Consider the following 19,704-nt stretch of genomic DNA (forward strand, 5'->3'; position numbering starts at 1 on the left):
CAACAGGCTTCCATAGTACAACAGAAAACAAACCATCTCAAATTTGTGAACACTGGTATTTAAGGATACCTTATGGAAGATTAGATAAAGAGCTGCCGATCATCATTACTAAAGTCGGTAGGATAAAAAATATAGGCTCGATTATCCAGTTCATGATTTAATTATGAATGGAAGTCGAACAGCAAATCGGAACCTAATCCAATAAACATCGCAGTCTAGCGATGCCATCGAGAGTTGATTATGGTCTGGAAAAGTTAATTAATGTCTAATTAATAATTTAGATAACATTTCAGGCCTAAAGAAAGACCTGTAATAGGCAGATTGAGCCCTTGCATAATGTATGTTTAAGTGACACAGCAGAAAAATGAAAAGTAATGAGCCAAGAAAAAAATGGTTTTGTTTATTTTATAGATCAAAACGAAAGGTGTGTCTAACGCTGTTTATTTATTCCTGAATAAAACAGAATTCTATGCTATAACACGCATAATAATTGTTTTATCGTGTAGAGATCCATTGCTTAAAAGATATGAAAATTCACGTATACAATTGACAGTCAATCACGATTTACTCCTTGGATACTTACCCCCACCTGCCGGCCATTTTTGTGTTTTATCTATTCGTATTAAACTGATTTTCTGGTCAAACTATGTCCAAAAGGGAGCCGAAGAAACAGAAATCTTCGGTGTTTGCCAACGAAAACGAGGTAGAAACGGGGATATTAATTTAGAGCTTGACAGCTGACTTTGCAAAAAATTAAATGCTAAAAAGATAATGCATCATCATGATCCCTTTCTAATATTAAATAAAAACGAATTTCAGAACATGATACAAGCATGATTTCAAACATGTACATGATAAATGATGAAAAATAATTTTAAAAATTTCTAGTTCGTGAATATTGAGGTTATTTGTTACTGATATACACAATAAATGTCATTGTGTCGTCAGGCGTTTCTGAACTCACTTGTATATGAATAAACCCTCCTCAACACGGTGGTGTAAAACATACAATATGCCTAGCTCAGTTCGACGACAATAAATTTGATATAAAGCATACACTGTTGATGCAGATGAAAAACATTTTTTTTTTAAAAAGTATTAGCCCACTCGCGTTAAAAGCATGCATACGGGAGGGGTGTGTTTTGATCTCTATCGGAAATTGGAAATAGCTAGTGTGTGGCTTAATGCCTCACGCACCTCAATGGTATAGAAAAGCATAGTTTAGAGATATAATGGCATGTCAACTGAAATATCAGAAATTAGATAACATCACAGAACAACCATTCCTTGTATTTTATGTTCATTTCGCTTATGCCTTTACTCCCTGTATTTAACCGAACCTTGTTCTGTGTAATAAGTCATTCTTGTCTTGATAAGCAACTAACTCAATTATAATGAACATATACCATCGCCATTATTGCTGTAAATTATATATATACAAATATAAATTGCAATATCATTTTCATATTGTAACTATACACAGAGAAATTCGACAGAACACGAGCCGAACCATTCTAAAGATAATAGGTTCATTTCGGACGTTCTAAACTCACGAAAATGAGCCAATCTCGGACTTCCTACACCAATGAAAATAGAAATGAAAAAAAAGAACATTCTCATTAGTACATAAATGATTGAATATTTTATATGCTGTTAAATAAATGGAGTCCTTCCAATTTGTTAGAATTGTTTAATTATACTCATATTTAGTAATTCAACGATTTCGCGGGTTCTTATTGCCGTTCGCTTTGTCTCAAACAATTCACCTCTCTTTATGAGTTTAATATAATGTACCATTAAATTGGGTCTTTGCCCCGCCCGTTGTCGTCGGTCCGGGCTGATCCGACCATCCGCCCAACTCCAGGTAATTGTTCTACAGCTCAGAGTTTCAGAGATGTCTTTTTTAAACGCCTCACAGACTTGAACTTTCTGCACATCGAGAATAGCTCTCTGTTAAAAATAATCCGCCATATCCAAATATTTAGTATACATTTGTAATGCAGTTCTTCACTATTTCACATCTGCCATACACACAATATATAATAAACCATTAAATGGAATAGGAATAAATACCTTCCAAAATGCTCGGCGAATACATATACAGTGTTTTCGATCAAAATCGGCGATTTAGGAATTAAAATGTCGGTCAATCAGCTTAGTGCCTGGCTTCATGTCGTTGTTATTATGATCAGTTATGTTGGGGGGGGGGGGGGTGAGGGGGGATTAAACCGGGGTTGTCTAACTAATTGTAAATAGGAACCACATCGCCGTGTAGCAATAGATGACATGGTTACTGTCCTAGATCAGATTTGTGAACTTCCTATCACAGTCATAGATTTGGAGATATTTTTCATTGCCTGGCAATCCTTCTTTTTTGCCGTGTCCACATAATCATATTTATTAAGAGGCATGATTCAACTATTTCTATATTCAAACCTAGATGGTGTGAAATATTTGACTTTTATTATTATCGAAACTTGTGTTTATTTAGGTGGTCGACTGACTTGGTTATAAAATGGGTGTCATTCTTATTCGCGCGACCAATAAATCTCTCCATCGACTTCTATAATAAGTATCGAAATTTGGGGAAATTGTCTACCGCGAGAGATTAGTGAATTGGGTGTGGTCAGGATTTAAGATATCGTTTAATGTTTAAATAATAACATAAAACTCGGTTTGTTTCTGAATGAATGACTATTTTTGTAGTTCATGGTTTATATTTTGTTTAAAGGACAATTCTGCCGTTCACCGATTTTACTGGCGTTAAACAGTATCATTTTAAAGGACAATGTTTCCATCCATTTGAAACAGTACAATATTGAATATCTTTATCTAGGTAGTCGAATGAACTTGATATAAAATCGGTGCGTCAGTCTTCTTGTTGGGACCAATAAACTCTTCCTTTGCCTTCTATGGTATATATATATATATATATATATATATATATATATATATATATATATATATATATATATATAGTTATTGAAATCTGTGGAAATTGTCTACCGCGAGAGACAGTTGAATTTGATTTTGTCATAATTTAAGATTTCTTTTAATGTTTAAACAATAAACTATTGTTTCTCAATGCATGAATATTTTGGTAATTATTGTATATTATGCTTAAAGGACAGTGGATTTTCCTGTGGGAAACAGTATAATTTTAAAGTAAAAATTTTTGTTGCGCCATTTCCGGATGTGACACAAATGCTGGAGATTAGTTATTGTTATAGATTGCCCTCATGCTTTATTTCCTTTCGACATTATAATCCATTTATAGATAAACTGGATTTCAGACGCCGAAGCCGAGACTGTTAGGCATCCGGCATTAAACATTAACAAATTTCTAAAAAGTATAGCCCTGTAGTTGATGCACTCCTTATCCAATCAAGTTTACAAATTTTGAAAGTTTCTAAATCCTTACACCCCGAATCCTTTATGGCAAAGCTGCGGCTTTTGATATGTTTCGGAAGAACTCTCACGACTAGGTAAATATTAGTTTCAAAATGACCAAAGTAAAATTTCGATGAGACGTGAAAACCCTATCCCATTCCGTCTCAAATTCAGCAGCTCAGCTAAATGCAAAAATTAAATTGATTTACACAAATAAGTTTGCCTAAAATATTGACACATTTCTATTGCTTCTAATTCCCAGGGTTTCATTTCAATCCTCGCTATTCTATTCGATTTAAACTAGACAATTTGGACTTCACATTGAGGACTTCAGAATGCAACCGTTGTTCTTTAGTATTCTGGATGACTCCTATGCTGCTGTTAGCTGCTGGAATAATAGACAAAAAAACATACGGCATCTTGAAAAATGTTCGGCCTGTTCACGGTTATTTACCTCAGCAAATGAAAAATAAGATTGGTGATGGAGATGGTAAAACCACAAAGCTGAATGGTGAAGAGTCTGTTACAGGTGTCATTCCAGAAAGTAATAACTCTTCTGTTGATGGAACGTTTTACAGAAACTTGAATACCGAAGGAATCATTTATAAAACAATTCCCTTCAATAGATCTAAGAATGAAGCCATTGATAAAGCCGAACAAATCATCTATGAGGGTCAAATTATACCCAGTTTAAGTGGGACCATTCGTGGGATTGCAACCGACAGAAGTCTGTGGATACCGGTTCACAACGCACTGATGTCTAAGATCTGCAGAACGACCAAAGTAAGTGGAGAAGTCTTACTTCTCGAAAGTGTTAATATACCTTCTATAGACGGCACTGTTCCTGTAGCTATGAAGCAATCAGTTACTGTGGTATCTAAGCCTCACAGTTCAGAGGCAGGTGTAACAGGAAGAATAATGCTGAGAATTCTGCAAACAGTGGTGACAGATCGAAATTTATCTGAAACTTTGAAGAAGACGCTACTCAATGATAAACTAGAAACTGATCTGACCAAACTGCAACAACAAAACGATCTTCTCGTCAGACGTAACGCCATTTTGATTCTTTCCACACGACAATATGCCAGAATCACCAGACAGCGTAACACAACCTGTTCTGATGTAAAGGCTGCCTTGGTAGAATCTCAGAAACTTCAAAATGTCAAAATGGAAACAGTAACAGTTTGACAGAAGTGGGTGACAATGAAACAACTGGAACCAAGAAAGGGCAGAATTTTCTCATAGTGAGTTTTTAGTTCAAAAAGTAGTGCCATTTGGATATTTAAAGTCTTGATGCGCCATGTTAACGCTATAGAATCACTTGCATACCACAATATTGTGACTCTCTAATAGAAATATCAACCCAAAAATGATTCAACCCCGTTCAGTATTTATAAATGTGGATGTGAAATTTCATCGATTGATGCTGCTCGCTATTCAATAAACCCGCAGAAATTTTGTCGTCCGCAAAAATGTATTTTTATCAGACTGAATCCAAGTCTGGACATTATCTGGAGTTGGTATTTTGATTTTGTTTTCTTGATTAATTAAATGTTAAATAATCCATCTGGGTACATATCTAGCCGTGAGCAATTTTGATTTTGTTTTCTTGATTTATTAAATGTTAAATAATCCATCTGGGTACATATCAAGCCGTGAGAAATTTGAAATTTAACGAAAAATACAAATGGCGCATCGGGATTTTAATATGTTGAAGTTATATTAAAACGCATTTTTTTTGTCATGCGATTATTAATTAAATGAAAAGTTTTAAGCTCGACTGATTAGATATTAATAGCTTGATTCGTGTACAATATGGACCCTAGCAATAAAATCTGCAAATTTTGCCACACTAAACTAACAAATCTTCTTTTTCTTTTATCAATTTTAGAAATTATGGAATAGAATTATCCGGAAATCCAACAAAAAGACAGATAGTGAGAAAGGTCAGTTTCCTTTTTCATTAGTTAGTTGACATTTAGGATGTTAATAAAGGTTTATAAAAAGTTTTTTTTTTTTTTAATTTGTGAATTTAAGATTTTTGGTTTATTGGTATCATTTGGGTTCTCTTTTTTAAATTTCAGATGTTCAAGCAGTTAAAACTTCAAATAAATCTTCAAGGCTGATACGTTTAATCTGTTTTGTCAATCAAAGACACTAGAATAAATAATTTTGATAATCAATCAGATCGTTTACATACATGTACTTGCAGGTTTTTATTCGGGTACGAATTGGCATTGCCTAACTGGACCATTTTACAACATGAGAGTTGAAAGTCGACCATGTACCTGTTGCCGCTCCATACTTCAGTTAGTAACAATAGCTGGTCTCCTGCCTTTGTGTTACATCCGGAATGTGCGCGTAAATGTCACGGATTAACCACAGCAAACATGTTTACTTAAAATCATATTTGTATCTATTTGACCTATTCAATCAGAAATATCGCATATGTAAAATTGGTGAATGGCAACATTGCCCTTAAACTTTTACGTCCTAGATACCAATTTGTAGTCCTACCTGTAAAATTATATCGTTATTTCGTTATAATTTCTAATTTTCTTTGCTATAAGGTCTATCATTATATCCAGAACAGCCCTCTAGAGTCGATTGTGTTATGCACATGACTTCTATGAGTCTATAAATAAATATATCAGTGGACGATGCCTTGGTGATAATAGGAAGGTTGCTTTTCATTGATGGTCTACAGTAAACAACTGATAAAACGATCAATCGATATACATCGGATTTTAATCTGACTGGGACACATTTTGATTCCTGAAAAGGGATTTGGAATTTCTGCTGGTAACATCCAAATCTCAAAATGATCAATACAAAATTCAGGGCATTTTATTCACTTTAAATGTCACGAAATATTTAAAGGGGCATTGGTTAAGATTAGATAAAGAGTTGATAGTTCTCAGAAATAGTTAAAAAATAAATAATGAAATCAAAATTGCTAGTCTCGGTCGTTATTACTGACGTTGGTATGATACCAAACAAAGTCTCCATTATCCATTTTTACGTTAAATTATCCATCACCAAATGTATTCAAATCCAGTAAATATCGTAAGCTAACGATGGCATCGGGAGTTGATTATGATCTTGGTGAGTTAATTAATGTCCAAATAATAATTTAGATAATATTTCAGCCTCAAAGAAAGACCTGCAATAGACAGATTTAGCTCTATGCATGTTTAATTAAAGGTCGCTATAAGTCTATTTAAAATTCTTACCAAGGCGTATATATCCATATTCCGACATGTTGTGGTCAGTATCGTGAATTACTGCATGTATTTATGGCAGTGGTCTGAGCCGTGTATATGTAAGTGCTTGTTCATGGTTTGCTAATCCTATATCGAATACAGGTTTATGACCCTTAATGACAGTAGTATATCAATGATATTGTGGTCAATACATACACTAACAATAATCCTTTGTCTTTACTCAATCTCTGGACAAAATAAATATTAAATATTAAATAAACTGGCCACATGCTGAACACGTTAAGACGATGTTTATAGAAAGTATATTTAGTACAAGCCATAAGTACGTAACGCACTTGAAGGGATTAAAATAAAACTTCTTACTAAGTATTAAGAAGTTTTATTTTAATCCCTTCAAGTGCCTGTGCTTTAGGTTTAGTTGTACGGGTTATCATATGTACCGCAATGTGAAATATTCTTACACCACCGTACGCTATTTTGTCGGTTATATCATCCCATAATACATGATTAGACCCTGTCGAAAGTATTTCTAGTTAACCACCCCGAATTATTAGAGACCCGAAACTATTAGATCAGTTTTATTTCCAATTACATACACGCTTGTGCACTAAAAATAATTACATTTGACCATCTGCTAAGATGTGTAAAAAAAATTTTCTGATCAGCAGTCTATGATGTTATGTCGGAAATCGCATAATATAATCTGATGTTTAATCGCTGGACTCAACCACAAAGCTGTGACTTAGTATAAGGTCTAAAGTCTGTTACGTCCATGTTCGTAATCGAGGGGGGTTGGATGGCTGAATGGTTAGCGTGCGCGCGCTGTATCATAAAGTCTGTCATTGAGTCAACTGGCGTGGTTTCGAATTCTCGGTTGTACGTGACAAGGAGTAGGGTCGCCTGTCCAACCTCGTGGGTTTTCCCCGGGTCCTCCCACTGCTAAAGACCCCTACGCGCAAGCGAATTTTTGAAATAAAATTAAACCATATGTTAGTCCCGAAATGACATAGTTTGTGTCGAGTGGACGTTAAACCCCATTTCTCTCTCTCTCTCTCTCTCTCGTAATCGAGATTATCAAATAACTGGTCTAACTCAGGGGCAAATAACTCGTCTGAAACCGATTCTCTTTCAATCTATATAAGAGAGAGAGAGAGAGAGAGAGAGAGAGAGAGAGAGATGGGGTTTAACGTCCACTCGACACAGACTAGGTCATTTCGGGACTAAAATGTGGTTTAATTTTATTTCAATAATTCGCTTGCGCGTAGGGTCTTTAGCAGTGGGAGGAAACCGGAGGACCCGGAGAAAACCCACGAGGTTGGACAGGCAATCCTACTCCTTGTCACGTACAACCGCTGATTCGAAACCACGCCAGTTGACTCAATGACAGGCTTTATGATACCGCGCGCACGTGATAACCATTCGGCCATCCAACCCCCCAGTCTATATAAGAATATCAAGATGAGAAACAAATTGTAATTAAATAACTGGGATCAAAGTTCACTACTCTAGATTCCCTCAACCTTTGTCAATATTCACTAATTTTCTCTAGGTCTTGGGTAGAAAATCGAGTCTACGATGACGTATAAAAGCTGACCACGTGATGTTTAAAAACGTCATAGCTTAATGTTATTTTTTAAATATTTTCTATGTTACAGGCGCATGTGGACTCAACCTACAAATGTTTGATAACGATAAGAGGATACTTGTTGAAACGCCGTGCTTTTAGAATAAAACCAGTGATTGTTTCCCATACAAATTGTGTTCTGTTAATGTGTTTCCTAATCGCTAAATGCCACTTAAAGATTAAGTGTATCACAGATGACAACTTCCGGTTTACCGAAGATGTCGAAGGCAGGAATTCTTGCAGAAAAAAATAAAAATTAAATCGTCTTTCATCTATCCATGACCATGTTATTCAATTACAAGGTTAGAGGACACAAATTTCAGATAACAAAAAAAGATATATAATTATTTGCGGTTGGGAAAATATTATAGAACAACTACTCCTGGCCAAAAAAGACAAGTTTTTGCGGAATTTAGTTTGTACTTATGTTTCTCTAAGTCATGACCACAAAAGGACATATTTTGAAGGAATTTATTTTGTATTTTGTTTAAATATATGTTTCACTAAGGTGTAAACTTGTGCACTCCTGACTCGTACGGTAACCTTCCTACCTTGTACTTCAATAAAGACCTCTTCATATGAAAGTTACGCTGTCTGGCTGCAATTAGCTTCGCTTGAGAACAAACACGAAGTTAGGTGATTGACATTTTAAACATACATTATGCAAGAGCTAAATCTGCCTATTGCAGGTCTTTCTTTAGGCCTGAAATGTTATCTGAATTATTAATTAGACATTAATTAACTCATCCAGACCATAATCAACTCTCGGTGTCATCGCTAGCCTGCGATATTTACTGGATTGGGATTCGATTTGCTGCTCAATTTTCATTCGTGATTTAATCATGAAATGGATAATCGAGACTATGTTTTTTTTATCGTACCGACTTTAGTAATGATGATCGAGGCTAGGCCGAAATTTCAATCGCTAAATTCTCAGTTCAGAGTGGATCATTTTTGACTGAAATTTTAACTATTATAGTGAGAACTACTAGCTCTGTTTATTTGGCATGTGTGTGCATAAAATGGATTAGAACCATTTAATTTATCAGTTCATTTACCTTTCAATATGGTGGTCATTCAAAACAGAGATATATTCTCAAAGAAGACAGTTCTCTGTGTGCAGAATAAGACTTATTGACACTCGTAGTAAAGGGTGGACATCTATATCCATATTAAATAAGGATATTGGACTACCAAACTACTCTAACCGAAACATAGAAACTTGAGTGTCGAGGTTGTTTTAGTAAACAGAAATAGACAGTCACTGGCCATCCAAATGATTCTTAGTTTCAAAGGGTTTATCAGATAGCTCCACAATTATGTTCCTTAAATCACCAAATTATCCATACTGTATTAGAATATTACTGATTCTTCTAATCCTTCCACATTCAAATCATCGTAGTATAAGCTACTTATTTTGAGAATAAAACTGATATGTCTGTGGGAAAGAGAATAAATGTATACTGGGTGTGGGTGGACCTATTTTACCGTAACCTGCTCAGTAGCAACAAAACTCTTTGTCATTGAACTTTGTTATTGTAACTAGGTGTTGAAATGTATTTTGGGCGGCCAAAAAGATAAAACTAAAAATCTACTTCGTCATGCGGACCGATTAATACGTTTATGTTAACATTACTAACCAATGATATTGAACTTTCACCACATTCTAATATAACAGTACACCGACGATATGGTCAGAAACATCTCTAAAAGCAAGTACAGGAAGACAACACTACACCAAAACCGACAGGAGAAACCTGCGGACAAGGCAAATTACATAGACATTGCAAGAAATATACAACAAATATCAAATCAAGTGAATAGACCCAGGCCTGTAATGATACTGGCTTCACTCAAAATGAAAGAAAAAAGGGGGATCACGTGGCTAAGTGGCTCGATCCCTGCATTGGCCGAGAAAGTTCATCCAAATTTTCCGGCGTGGTTTCCCCTTGTCAGTGATGCAGGACGGAGGGCCTGACAAGGACAGCTGTCTAGTTGTTCGGATGGGACGAAAAACCGAGGTCCCGTGTACATATTGGCGTGCACGTAAAAGATCCCTTGGCAGTTGGAATTCGATATAAGAGTAGGCCGTAGCGCCGCTGCCCGGGCACAATTTCCCTCATAGCACACTGTATGGCGTATGCCCGTCTTCATTAGCCCAGTTTGGGAACATAACAGTAGGACGTTAAACCCCATTTCATTTCATTTCATTTTCGAAAGAAAAATGATTTACAAAAAAGACGTAACACTAACAGAAATAATGCGACCGATCTTGACAGTGGTTGTCTCTTGAATGGTGATAGTCTGCCAGTTGACGTCATGAGTTAGACCCTCAAGCAATTTTAACAAGGGCGGTAATCCGGATAGAATCTCAGAAAACGCTAAAGAAAAATATTAATGAAGTGTCGTGAGCAAACTTTTAGGTGTTTCTGGGATATAAGGAACCATCAAATAAATAACAACAGCGGTCTTATCCAACTGCGTACGTCCGTTCACTTCTTGTTGGGATCAGTCAAACGCAATATCGGTTGTATCAATGAACAATAAGGGTGTTTATCTCATAATTAAAGCTACAATTTCATATTTTTAAGTTATATTTTTAAAATTTATTAAAATAAAGCCTTAAAATAGATGGTATCCATAAACAGTCCTACCTTGTTAAAGAATTATCCTATTAATCCTATAATTCACTATTGCCATGCAGAAATTGGCAAAAATATCATTTTCAGCTTCAAATTCAAACGTTTGGAGGCAATAGGAAACAAGGGAGGTAATTGTGTTATTATTTCCTGTGTAAATGATTTTTAAAGGTGGGAAATAATGTCCATGATCGTATAATAGTGAGTTGATAACCTACATGTATTGAGCAAAAGACATAGAAATAATTATGTTTTGACTTTCTTAGAAAATATGAAATTCTCACTTTAAATTGAGTAGTGAACGGATATATGAATGAAAAAACACAAAGATGGAGTGCCCTAAATGTAATTGTCTTGAGTCGTCTCTAACAGAAGTTCATAAATTCAACCACCCATGCAACAGGAGGTGAGGAGGGGTGGTTGGGTCGCCTGTCCAATCTCGTGGGTTTTATCAGGGTCCCCCGGTTTCCACCCACTGCTAAAGACTCTTACGCACAAACGAATTATTAAAATGAATTTGTACCATATCTGACCGAATTGGTGTCAAGTGAACATTAGCCCCAATTCTGTATCTCTTATTTGCTTATGAAAACATTAAAATTTCCGATTGTCAAAGAACCCAAATATGCAATATAATCCAAAACATTTTGTCAATTGTAAAATATCTTCTTATAATGTGTTGGGTTTTTTTTAAATTGAGGCTTTGATCAAAACATTAAACCTTTCAATTTTTATCCTTTGATCATGATAAGATTTTCGAATAATATGTAGAACATTTAGATAATAATAACATTATCTCATTCGCTAAAAATTAACATTATGATTAATATATCATTATATGATTATTATATCATTCATTAACTGAGTGGTGATTGATATTTTATGTTCTCTTGATATAGCTGACAGAATCTTCAAAATTATAAGCTTAAAATACCTTTTAATCAATTATTGAAAATACAACATAACATTTCGCACATGCAAAAGTTTTGATGGGTGTTTTCAAACCATTAAAGATCAATGGCCCAATCTTCATTCCGTCTTCATTAGCCCAGTTCGGAGCAGAACAGTAGGACGTTAAACCCTATTTCATTTCATTTCATTTCCAAATCTTCATTTTAAGGTCTAAACTACCAGAGTATATTTTTTAATTAAAGCCCGAAAGTTTTCTGTGATGTGCCTGTAAAGTTCTATTAGAAATAAGAGGTATAACAGACTATAAATGGATCGTTGTAACCATCATTTCCAAAACTTATCAATTTACAATGCAAAAACTTACTTGACTACGATACAGCTGTACCTATGACCACCAGGCAAAACCAAAATCATGCTGACGATATCAGACAAAATTTTGCAGATGTAAATGGACTTTCCGAATAGTAAAACAAACTTTACTTGAAAGGAGGCACATGGTTTTCGTTTGAGAACGGGTAAGCATATCCTGTTCGATAGACGACACAACTTGTCAAATATGATGTTTAACACCAAAAATGGGGAGCCACGGGGTTAAGACGCTAGCTCGCTAGCCTGGAGGTCGGGTGTTCGATCCCTGCATTGGCCGAGAAAGTTCATCCTGATTTTCCCACGTGGTTTCCCCTTGTCAGTGGTGCAGAACGGAGGGCCTGACAAGGACAGCTGTCTAGTCCTTCGGATGAGACGAAAAACCGAGGTCCCGTGTACATATTGGCGTGCACGTAAAAGATCCCTTGGCAGTTGGAATTCGATATAAGAGTAGGCGATAGTGCCGCTGTCCTGGCAAAATTTCCCTCATAGCACACTGTATGGCGTATGCCCGTCTTCATTAGCCCAGTATAGGAGCAGAACAGTAGGACGCTAAACCCCATTTCATTTCATTTCATTTAACACCAAAATGAAACAAATTCTCCATAAATAATTCAAAGCTAGTTTTTTTTTAAATCGTGTAAGAATTGTGAAGCAATGGTTGTGAGCATTATCAGCTCGTTAACTATTGCTACATTTACTATTCTGCTACATCATAAGTAATACCTTTGCTCGCTAACCTGGAGGTCCCGTGTTCGATCCCTACGTTGGCCGAGGAAGTTCACCAGGATTTTCAGGCGTGTTCCTCCTTGTCAGTGATGCAGGACAGGGGGCCTGGCAAGGGACAACGTATAGTCGTTAGGATGGGACGAAAACCCGAGGTCCCGTATACACATTGGCATGCACGTAAAAGATGCCTTGGCAGCTGGAAGTTTATTTAAGAGTAAGCCGTAGTGCCGCTGTCAGAACAATATTTCCCCCATAGCACACTGTATGGTATATAGTACATGTGACAGACCTGGGATTTTGGAACATCAGTACCAATTTGATGAATAAATTCAACCATGATTTTCAGTTAGCCTGGTGGCTGAAGTGTTGAAATTTGGTTGATGGACTTCCGGGTTACTTTGCTAAATTGCATTTTGGCGGCCATCTTTAAAGATGGCCGCCGTTATTTCATTGAAATTGAGCCCATCGGGGAAACCTTCATAACTCCTGAAAAGATCGACCTATGGATATGGAATGTGGCTCACAATGTTCACAAGAAAATGCTTCTTCAGGTGCTATATGATACTTGTTGTTGAATGAATCATATATTTTCCAAATCAACAGATTATTCTGGAAAAAGCAACCTTTTGGCATTTTTATTTTCCCAGGTTTTCATGATTTATTTTATAAGTTTACTACCAAATCCTGTTCAGAGTAATTTTAGCCAAATTATGTGTGTGGTCTTCTTAAGTTATTCAATTAGCATAAATAAATACGCCCAGTGGTCCTCCCTATACAGCTGCGGTGGCCGCAAACTCAACAAAAGTCGTAAGTAGACTGTCAAATTTAAAATGTTGAACGTCGGCGAGGCAGGGCACAAACTTAGTGAACTTTTAGCTAGTGTGTCACAATCGAAACGATATTTGGGGACGGGTTGTTTCTGTGTCAAAATTTGTCCCTAAAGACAATTTTGAGATTATGTCACTTCTGTGACGTCATTTTCGGTTGGGGTCCTGTCCGATGTCCAAAATGACCGCAAGGGAGCTAAAGATGATCCGAACAATTATAGGCCAATCTCAATTCTCCCCACAATTTCAAAGATATTCGAAAGGCACTTGAGCACTCAAATTCAAACTTATTTGGAAACCTTCAATGTTCTTTATGCTTACCAATCTGGATTTAGATCAAATCATTCATGTGCTACTGCACCGATCCGAATGACAGATAATTGGCTTGATGCTATCGATAATGGTGCGATGAGTGGTATAGTGTATCTTGATTTTAGCAAAGCATTTGATCTCATTGATCATAAGCTTATTATTCAAAAACTACATCTTTATCGATTTGATAATAATTCACAAATTTTGATTGAATCATATCTTGACTCACGGAAGCAAAAAGTATGTTTAGGATCAATTACCTCCTCAATTACTACAGTCAAATGCGGGGTTCCACAAGGGTCGATCCTGGGTCCTCTCCTATTCCTTATTTTTATAAATGATCTCCCACTCAATATTGAATCAAGTCAGATAGATTTGTTTGCTGATGACAGTACCCTGCATTGTTCACACAAAGATATTAATCCATCGCCAATAATCTCCAAAATTATCTCTATTTGGTTGCTAAATGGTGTAAAAACAATGGGATGGTAATCAATCCTTCGAAAACAAAATCAATGCCGATTTCATCAAAACACAAAAGAAATCAGAAAAACCTAACTTTATCACTCCATGGTGAGAAAATTGAGACGGTTACTACCGCAAAATTACTTGGAATTCAAATTGACCAAGACCTTAATTGGGAAGCACAGAAAGCAGATATGTCTAAAAAAAACTTGCATCAAAAATATTTCTCCTAAATAAGATAAAAGATCATTTACCTTACGAGACAGGAATTTTGTTTTATAACAGTTACATACTACCAATATTTGATTATTGCTCTATTATTTGGGGAAATGCTACCAAAAGTAGATTAGACATTCTTTTAAAATTACAAAAGAGGGCAGCAAGAACTATTCTTGATGCACCGATTGAAACTCCGTCCACCTCTTTATTTACTAAACTCGGTTGGCTTACCCTTACACAGAGGATTCTTTACAATAAAATTGTCTTAGCATTCAAAATTATTACATTTAATACTCCACTTTATCTAAATTTCTATTTTATTGAAAAATCTCTTGTTTCCAAAACGGATATCTTGCTCCGTTCACAGACCAGTAAATCTCTTTTTCTTCAAAATTGCAAAACGGAATCCATGAAACGTACTTTTCATTATTCTGCATGTCTTTTATGGAACAATCTGCCTTTTGATATAAAGATGTGTAAAAATGTTGAAAATTTTAAGATTAAACTGAAGAGTCATTTATTTTGCACACTGAAGGAACCATAATATTCAACTGACAACATACTTATTATTTTTAACTTGCAACTGCATTCTATTTTATTTTGTGTGTAATTATAGTGTTCTTCCTATTTTCTACTTGTATAATGTATATGTTTTGAAGTTTGGGAGTGACTTATCAAACTCCCCACTTTAAAATGCTATTGCATTTCTAATGATTTTAAATTTATCCTGATATTACATGTATATATGTCTTTGTAGCTTAGGAGGGACCTATGGAAGATTAGTTTTTTTGCAAACTAAATACGTTGCCTCATTAAATAAAGTTTTTATTATTATTATTATTATTATTATAGTATCATGCAAGGTAGGGCTTGTGATATATCATGTATAGGGTTTTCGTAGCCACTGAATTTAAAATTGAATTATTTATTGGAATTTTCGATGAAACGGAAAGGTTTGTTTCGCACAGGTATTAGCTTAGAAGGGACAAATACAATTTGTAGAACCAGATATTTGATGTTAGTGAACCCATTTTTTCTAGGACACCTGTTTCACACAAAATCTTATTTTCTATCCAGACGAACCTTCAGTATAATAATCTATATGCATACAAAGTTTATGAAAATACACATTCAAGCAGCATTTAATATGGTCTACCCCCTGTAGGACACTCCCTTTAACTTAAAAATAAATTGTTTATTGGAATTTTCGATTAAACGTAAACTTTCTGTAAAATGTAAAATACTCGACTAATATACCAGTTGTAACATGTTTAACATCATATCTTTCCACGCGAATTAACAACAAATTGTTCATTCGATAAAACGGAAACATTTTTATACTTGTAAAATAAATACCTATTGTGTATATGATACGTTGAAGTCTACCATGTAATACGGAAATTTGCAACACGTTTATAAGCACCATATCTTTCTACATGAACTAACAATAAATTGTCCATTGGATAAAAAGGAGACATTTTTTTATATATATAACTGTAAAATAATATATGAATTATCGTTTTAACATCATATCTTTTGCCTCCCTTTTCAGGGATGGACACTCAAAAGGGGTATGGTAGTTTCGGGGGTCCCTAAACTTGTCAATGTTCTCGCGTAGTTATGAATTTATGTCGTTTTTGATGAATTATTAAGATATATGCATAAGCTAAAAACACCAGGATATACTCTAGAAAGTACCATTTAAATTACAGTCAGTTTTTTCAAAAGAAATTTCGAGCCTGGTTGTAGAGAACCCCGTCGTTCACCTCACGGAGCAAAGATAAGCCTGTCCTATCCTAGGTATCATATGTGTAATTTTATGTCAACTTCATAATTTTCAGTATAAATATAACATTTACTTGACAATTATCACAATTTTCATCTGGCCTTAAAACATTTTAATTGGATTTGTGTTCCTGGTGTTATAAGCTTTCCAAATATGTATAGTTTGTTTAATAGGGAGGACCTTGTAGCGGAACTGTGTTTCTAAGCAAGCTTTGGTTGCAGGCCTACTAGACTATATGAAAAAAGTTGCCGGGCATAGAGGCGTTAATGTAAAAACGGACCACATTACAATTTCTGAACGAATAAGAGATCTTAAATTCTTAACAACTGGATATATCATAAATAATTCTCAATACGGCTTAAAATGGTGCAAAGGCATAGTAGATGAAATTAAAATGACTCACTATTTTGGTGAAATGTCTTGTGATCTGTGAGATACAAAATAATCAATTCCATTTTATGTCCCATTCTATTGTTTATGGGGTGTGTGTGTGTGTGTGTGTGGGGGGGGGGGGGGGGTCACATAGGATGTGTCATATTTAGCAGTATCATTAACATCATTTTCAGCATTATTTTTGAGTTTTTATTCATGTTCAGTGACTCTGAAAACCTTATAAAAGAGACATTATAAGCTATATAAAACAGTCATTCATGTTATGGAAATTCTGACCGTCATTTTGAATTTTCCCCATCTTGGATTTTTAAAACTCTTTGTTTAGATTAAACAAACATTGTGCAAGAGCTAAATCTGCCTATTGCAGGTCTTTCTTTAGGCCTGAAATGTTTTCTAAATTATTATTTAGACATTAATTAACTGACCCAGGCCATAATCAACTCTCGATGGCATCGGATTTCTCCGATATTAAATAAATTAGAACGTATCAGTCATATTTTGATTTAATCTAAAAATGGAGGAGCGAGACTTAGCTTCGAGCAACCAGTACAGTGGTTGAAATTATTGCACGTGTCTTGTCAAACCTTCAAAGGCTAATATCTTCGCTCGCAATAGAGTAATTTGAATGAAATTGTCAAATTATTCATTTTACATTATCTATTTTCGAACTATTGTAGCAAGAATGGCTAGCTCTTTATCTAAATCTTACGTAATGAATCTTTAATTGTAAGCTCATTGGATAGTACATGTCATATCAAACAATGAAATGACTATATTATCTGACATATTGGCCATTTTAGGAAATTTTGTCGCCATTTTGAATTTCCGCCATCTTGGATCTGGGACACTCATATCTAAATCTTACGTAATGAATCTTTAATTGTAAGCTCATTGGATAGTACATGTCATATCAAACAATGAAATGACTATATTATCTGACATATTGGCCATTTTAGGAAATTTTTTGTCGCCATTTTGAATTTCCGCCATCTTGGATCTGGGACACTCATATTTGAGATTATTTTTTATGATCAATGTATCTGATATCTATTCAATCACTTAAGTTGACCAAACAGATAATTTGGCTTATATGGGTCTGAACACGATTTGTTAGTAAACATACGAACGGACATGAAAAAAAAATCGAAAATGTTGCTTTTTTCAGATTAATCTTTTATTTTAAAACTGATAGTATTGATTAAACAACATATATCATATACCAGCAGATGCAGAATTATATTATGAACATTTTGAAATATATTACATATCCATATAGGTGAAACTGTTGAGGAGTTATGAAGGCTTCCCCGACTCGCACTATTTCAAATAAGAAAAAAAACGGCGGCCATTTTTTTTAAAGATGGCCGCCAAACTGACATTTGGCAAAGTGACCCGGAAGTCCATCAACCCATTTTGGACACTTTAGACCTAAGGCTAACTGAAAATCATAGTTAAACCAATTCATCAAATTGGTAATGAATATCTGCCTGTCACATGGACTAGTATGCCCCTCTTCATTATCCCAGTCGGAGCAGAACAGTAGGATGCTAAAGCCAATTTCATTTCATTTCATTTTCATTTCGTATCGGATTGAAATGGATTATACATTTTCGAAAATCTTAATGTTAATTATAGGTTCATAGGAATTACGGGCTAAAATAAAAACAAACCAAGGTGTGTGGGTTATAATAATTAGTCAACAAGCGAACTAATAAAATCAATCGTATATCATTTATATCAGATGTGGTCACAGCTGATATTGGGTCATTGGGGCTGTAATATGGAGAATAATCTGATAAGACAAAGGTAGTGCTTCATATTTTTAGAACAACTGATACACTTCCGATTAAACATGCATTATGCAAGAGCTAAATCTGCCTATTGCAGGTCTTTCTTTGGGCCTGAAATGTTTTCTAAAGTATTAGACATTAATTAACTGATCCAGGCCTTAATCAACTCTCGATGGCATCAGATTTCTCCGATATTAAATAGATTAGAATGGTTCAGCGATACTTTGATTTAATCAAATATGGAGGACCGAGACTTAGCTTCGATCAACCAGTACGGTGGTTAAAATTTTTACACACGTCTGCCAAACTTTCAAAGGCTAATATCTTCGCTTGCAATAGAGTAATTTGAATGAAATATTCAAATTATTCATTTTACATCACCTACTTCGAACTATAATAGCAAGAATGGCTAGTTCTTTATTTAAATCTTACATAATGTATCTTTAAACTTTGTTGTAATGGTGTATTCTTGGTTTCTCAGACACTAAACAGCATCCAGATATCAAAAAGTAATGTAAAATTAAATGTATACTTTGTTTAAAAAAAACCAAAAAATTATATCATCATAATAGAAAAAAATTCACAAACATCATTTGTGATTTATTATTAAAAAAATATGTCTCACCTTTCCGATCTTTGATATCTGCCGTCATGTTATATCAAATAGTTGACGATTTAATTTGAACACATTTTAGCATATACACACTTTAATATATACATCCACTCGGCTAATAAAAAAAAGTAATGTCTCTTCATAACTCTGTTATCTGTATTAACACCTGGTAGGGACATGATCACTGATAACATATATACATACATCGTATCAACTAAAACAGCATTCTCATATAATCTACATTGAAACTTTGTCAGATCGCGATCAGTAAATTAATTCTAAAACTAATAAATCTCATGATTAATCATAAATTCTTAACATGAAAGTCCCATGATCAGATTTGTGGAAAAGAAGGGCACTATCTTTAAATTTATTATAATATACATTAAAGTTTAATAGTACCATTCATGGGTAA

The 19,704-nt window shown here is 34.8% G+C and overlaps 1 protein-coding gene across 3 annotated transcripts in view; it reads right to left on the reverse strand.

Moving 5' to 3' along the window:
- Positions 1-19,704, reverse strand: part of LOC126807764 (sialin) — a 38,254-nt gene that overhangs the window by 17,132 nt on the left and 1,418 nt on the right. Inside the window, exon 2 of one of the 3 annotated variants that reach the window (XM_050532554.2) lies at positions 19,302-19,404. In XM_050532554.2, the coding sequence (XP_050388511.2) occupies positions 19,302-19,329 (28 nt within the window). In that variant the 5' untranslated portion in view covers positions 19,330-19,404. Of the gene's footprint in view, positions 1-19,301; positions 19,474-19,704 lie in introns of all 3 variants that reach the window. The other 2 variants (XM_050532553.2, XM_050532555.2) reach the window with 2 other exon arrangements.

The sequence above is a fragment of the Patella vulgata genome, chromosome 9, assembly GCF_932274485.2.
Source record: "Patella vulgata chromosome 9, xgPatVulg1.2, whole genome shotgun sequence".
NCBI classification, from domain to species: domain Eukaryota; kingdom Metazoa; phylum Mollusca; class Gastropoda; family Patellidae; genus Patella; species Patella vulgata.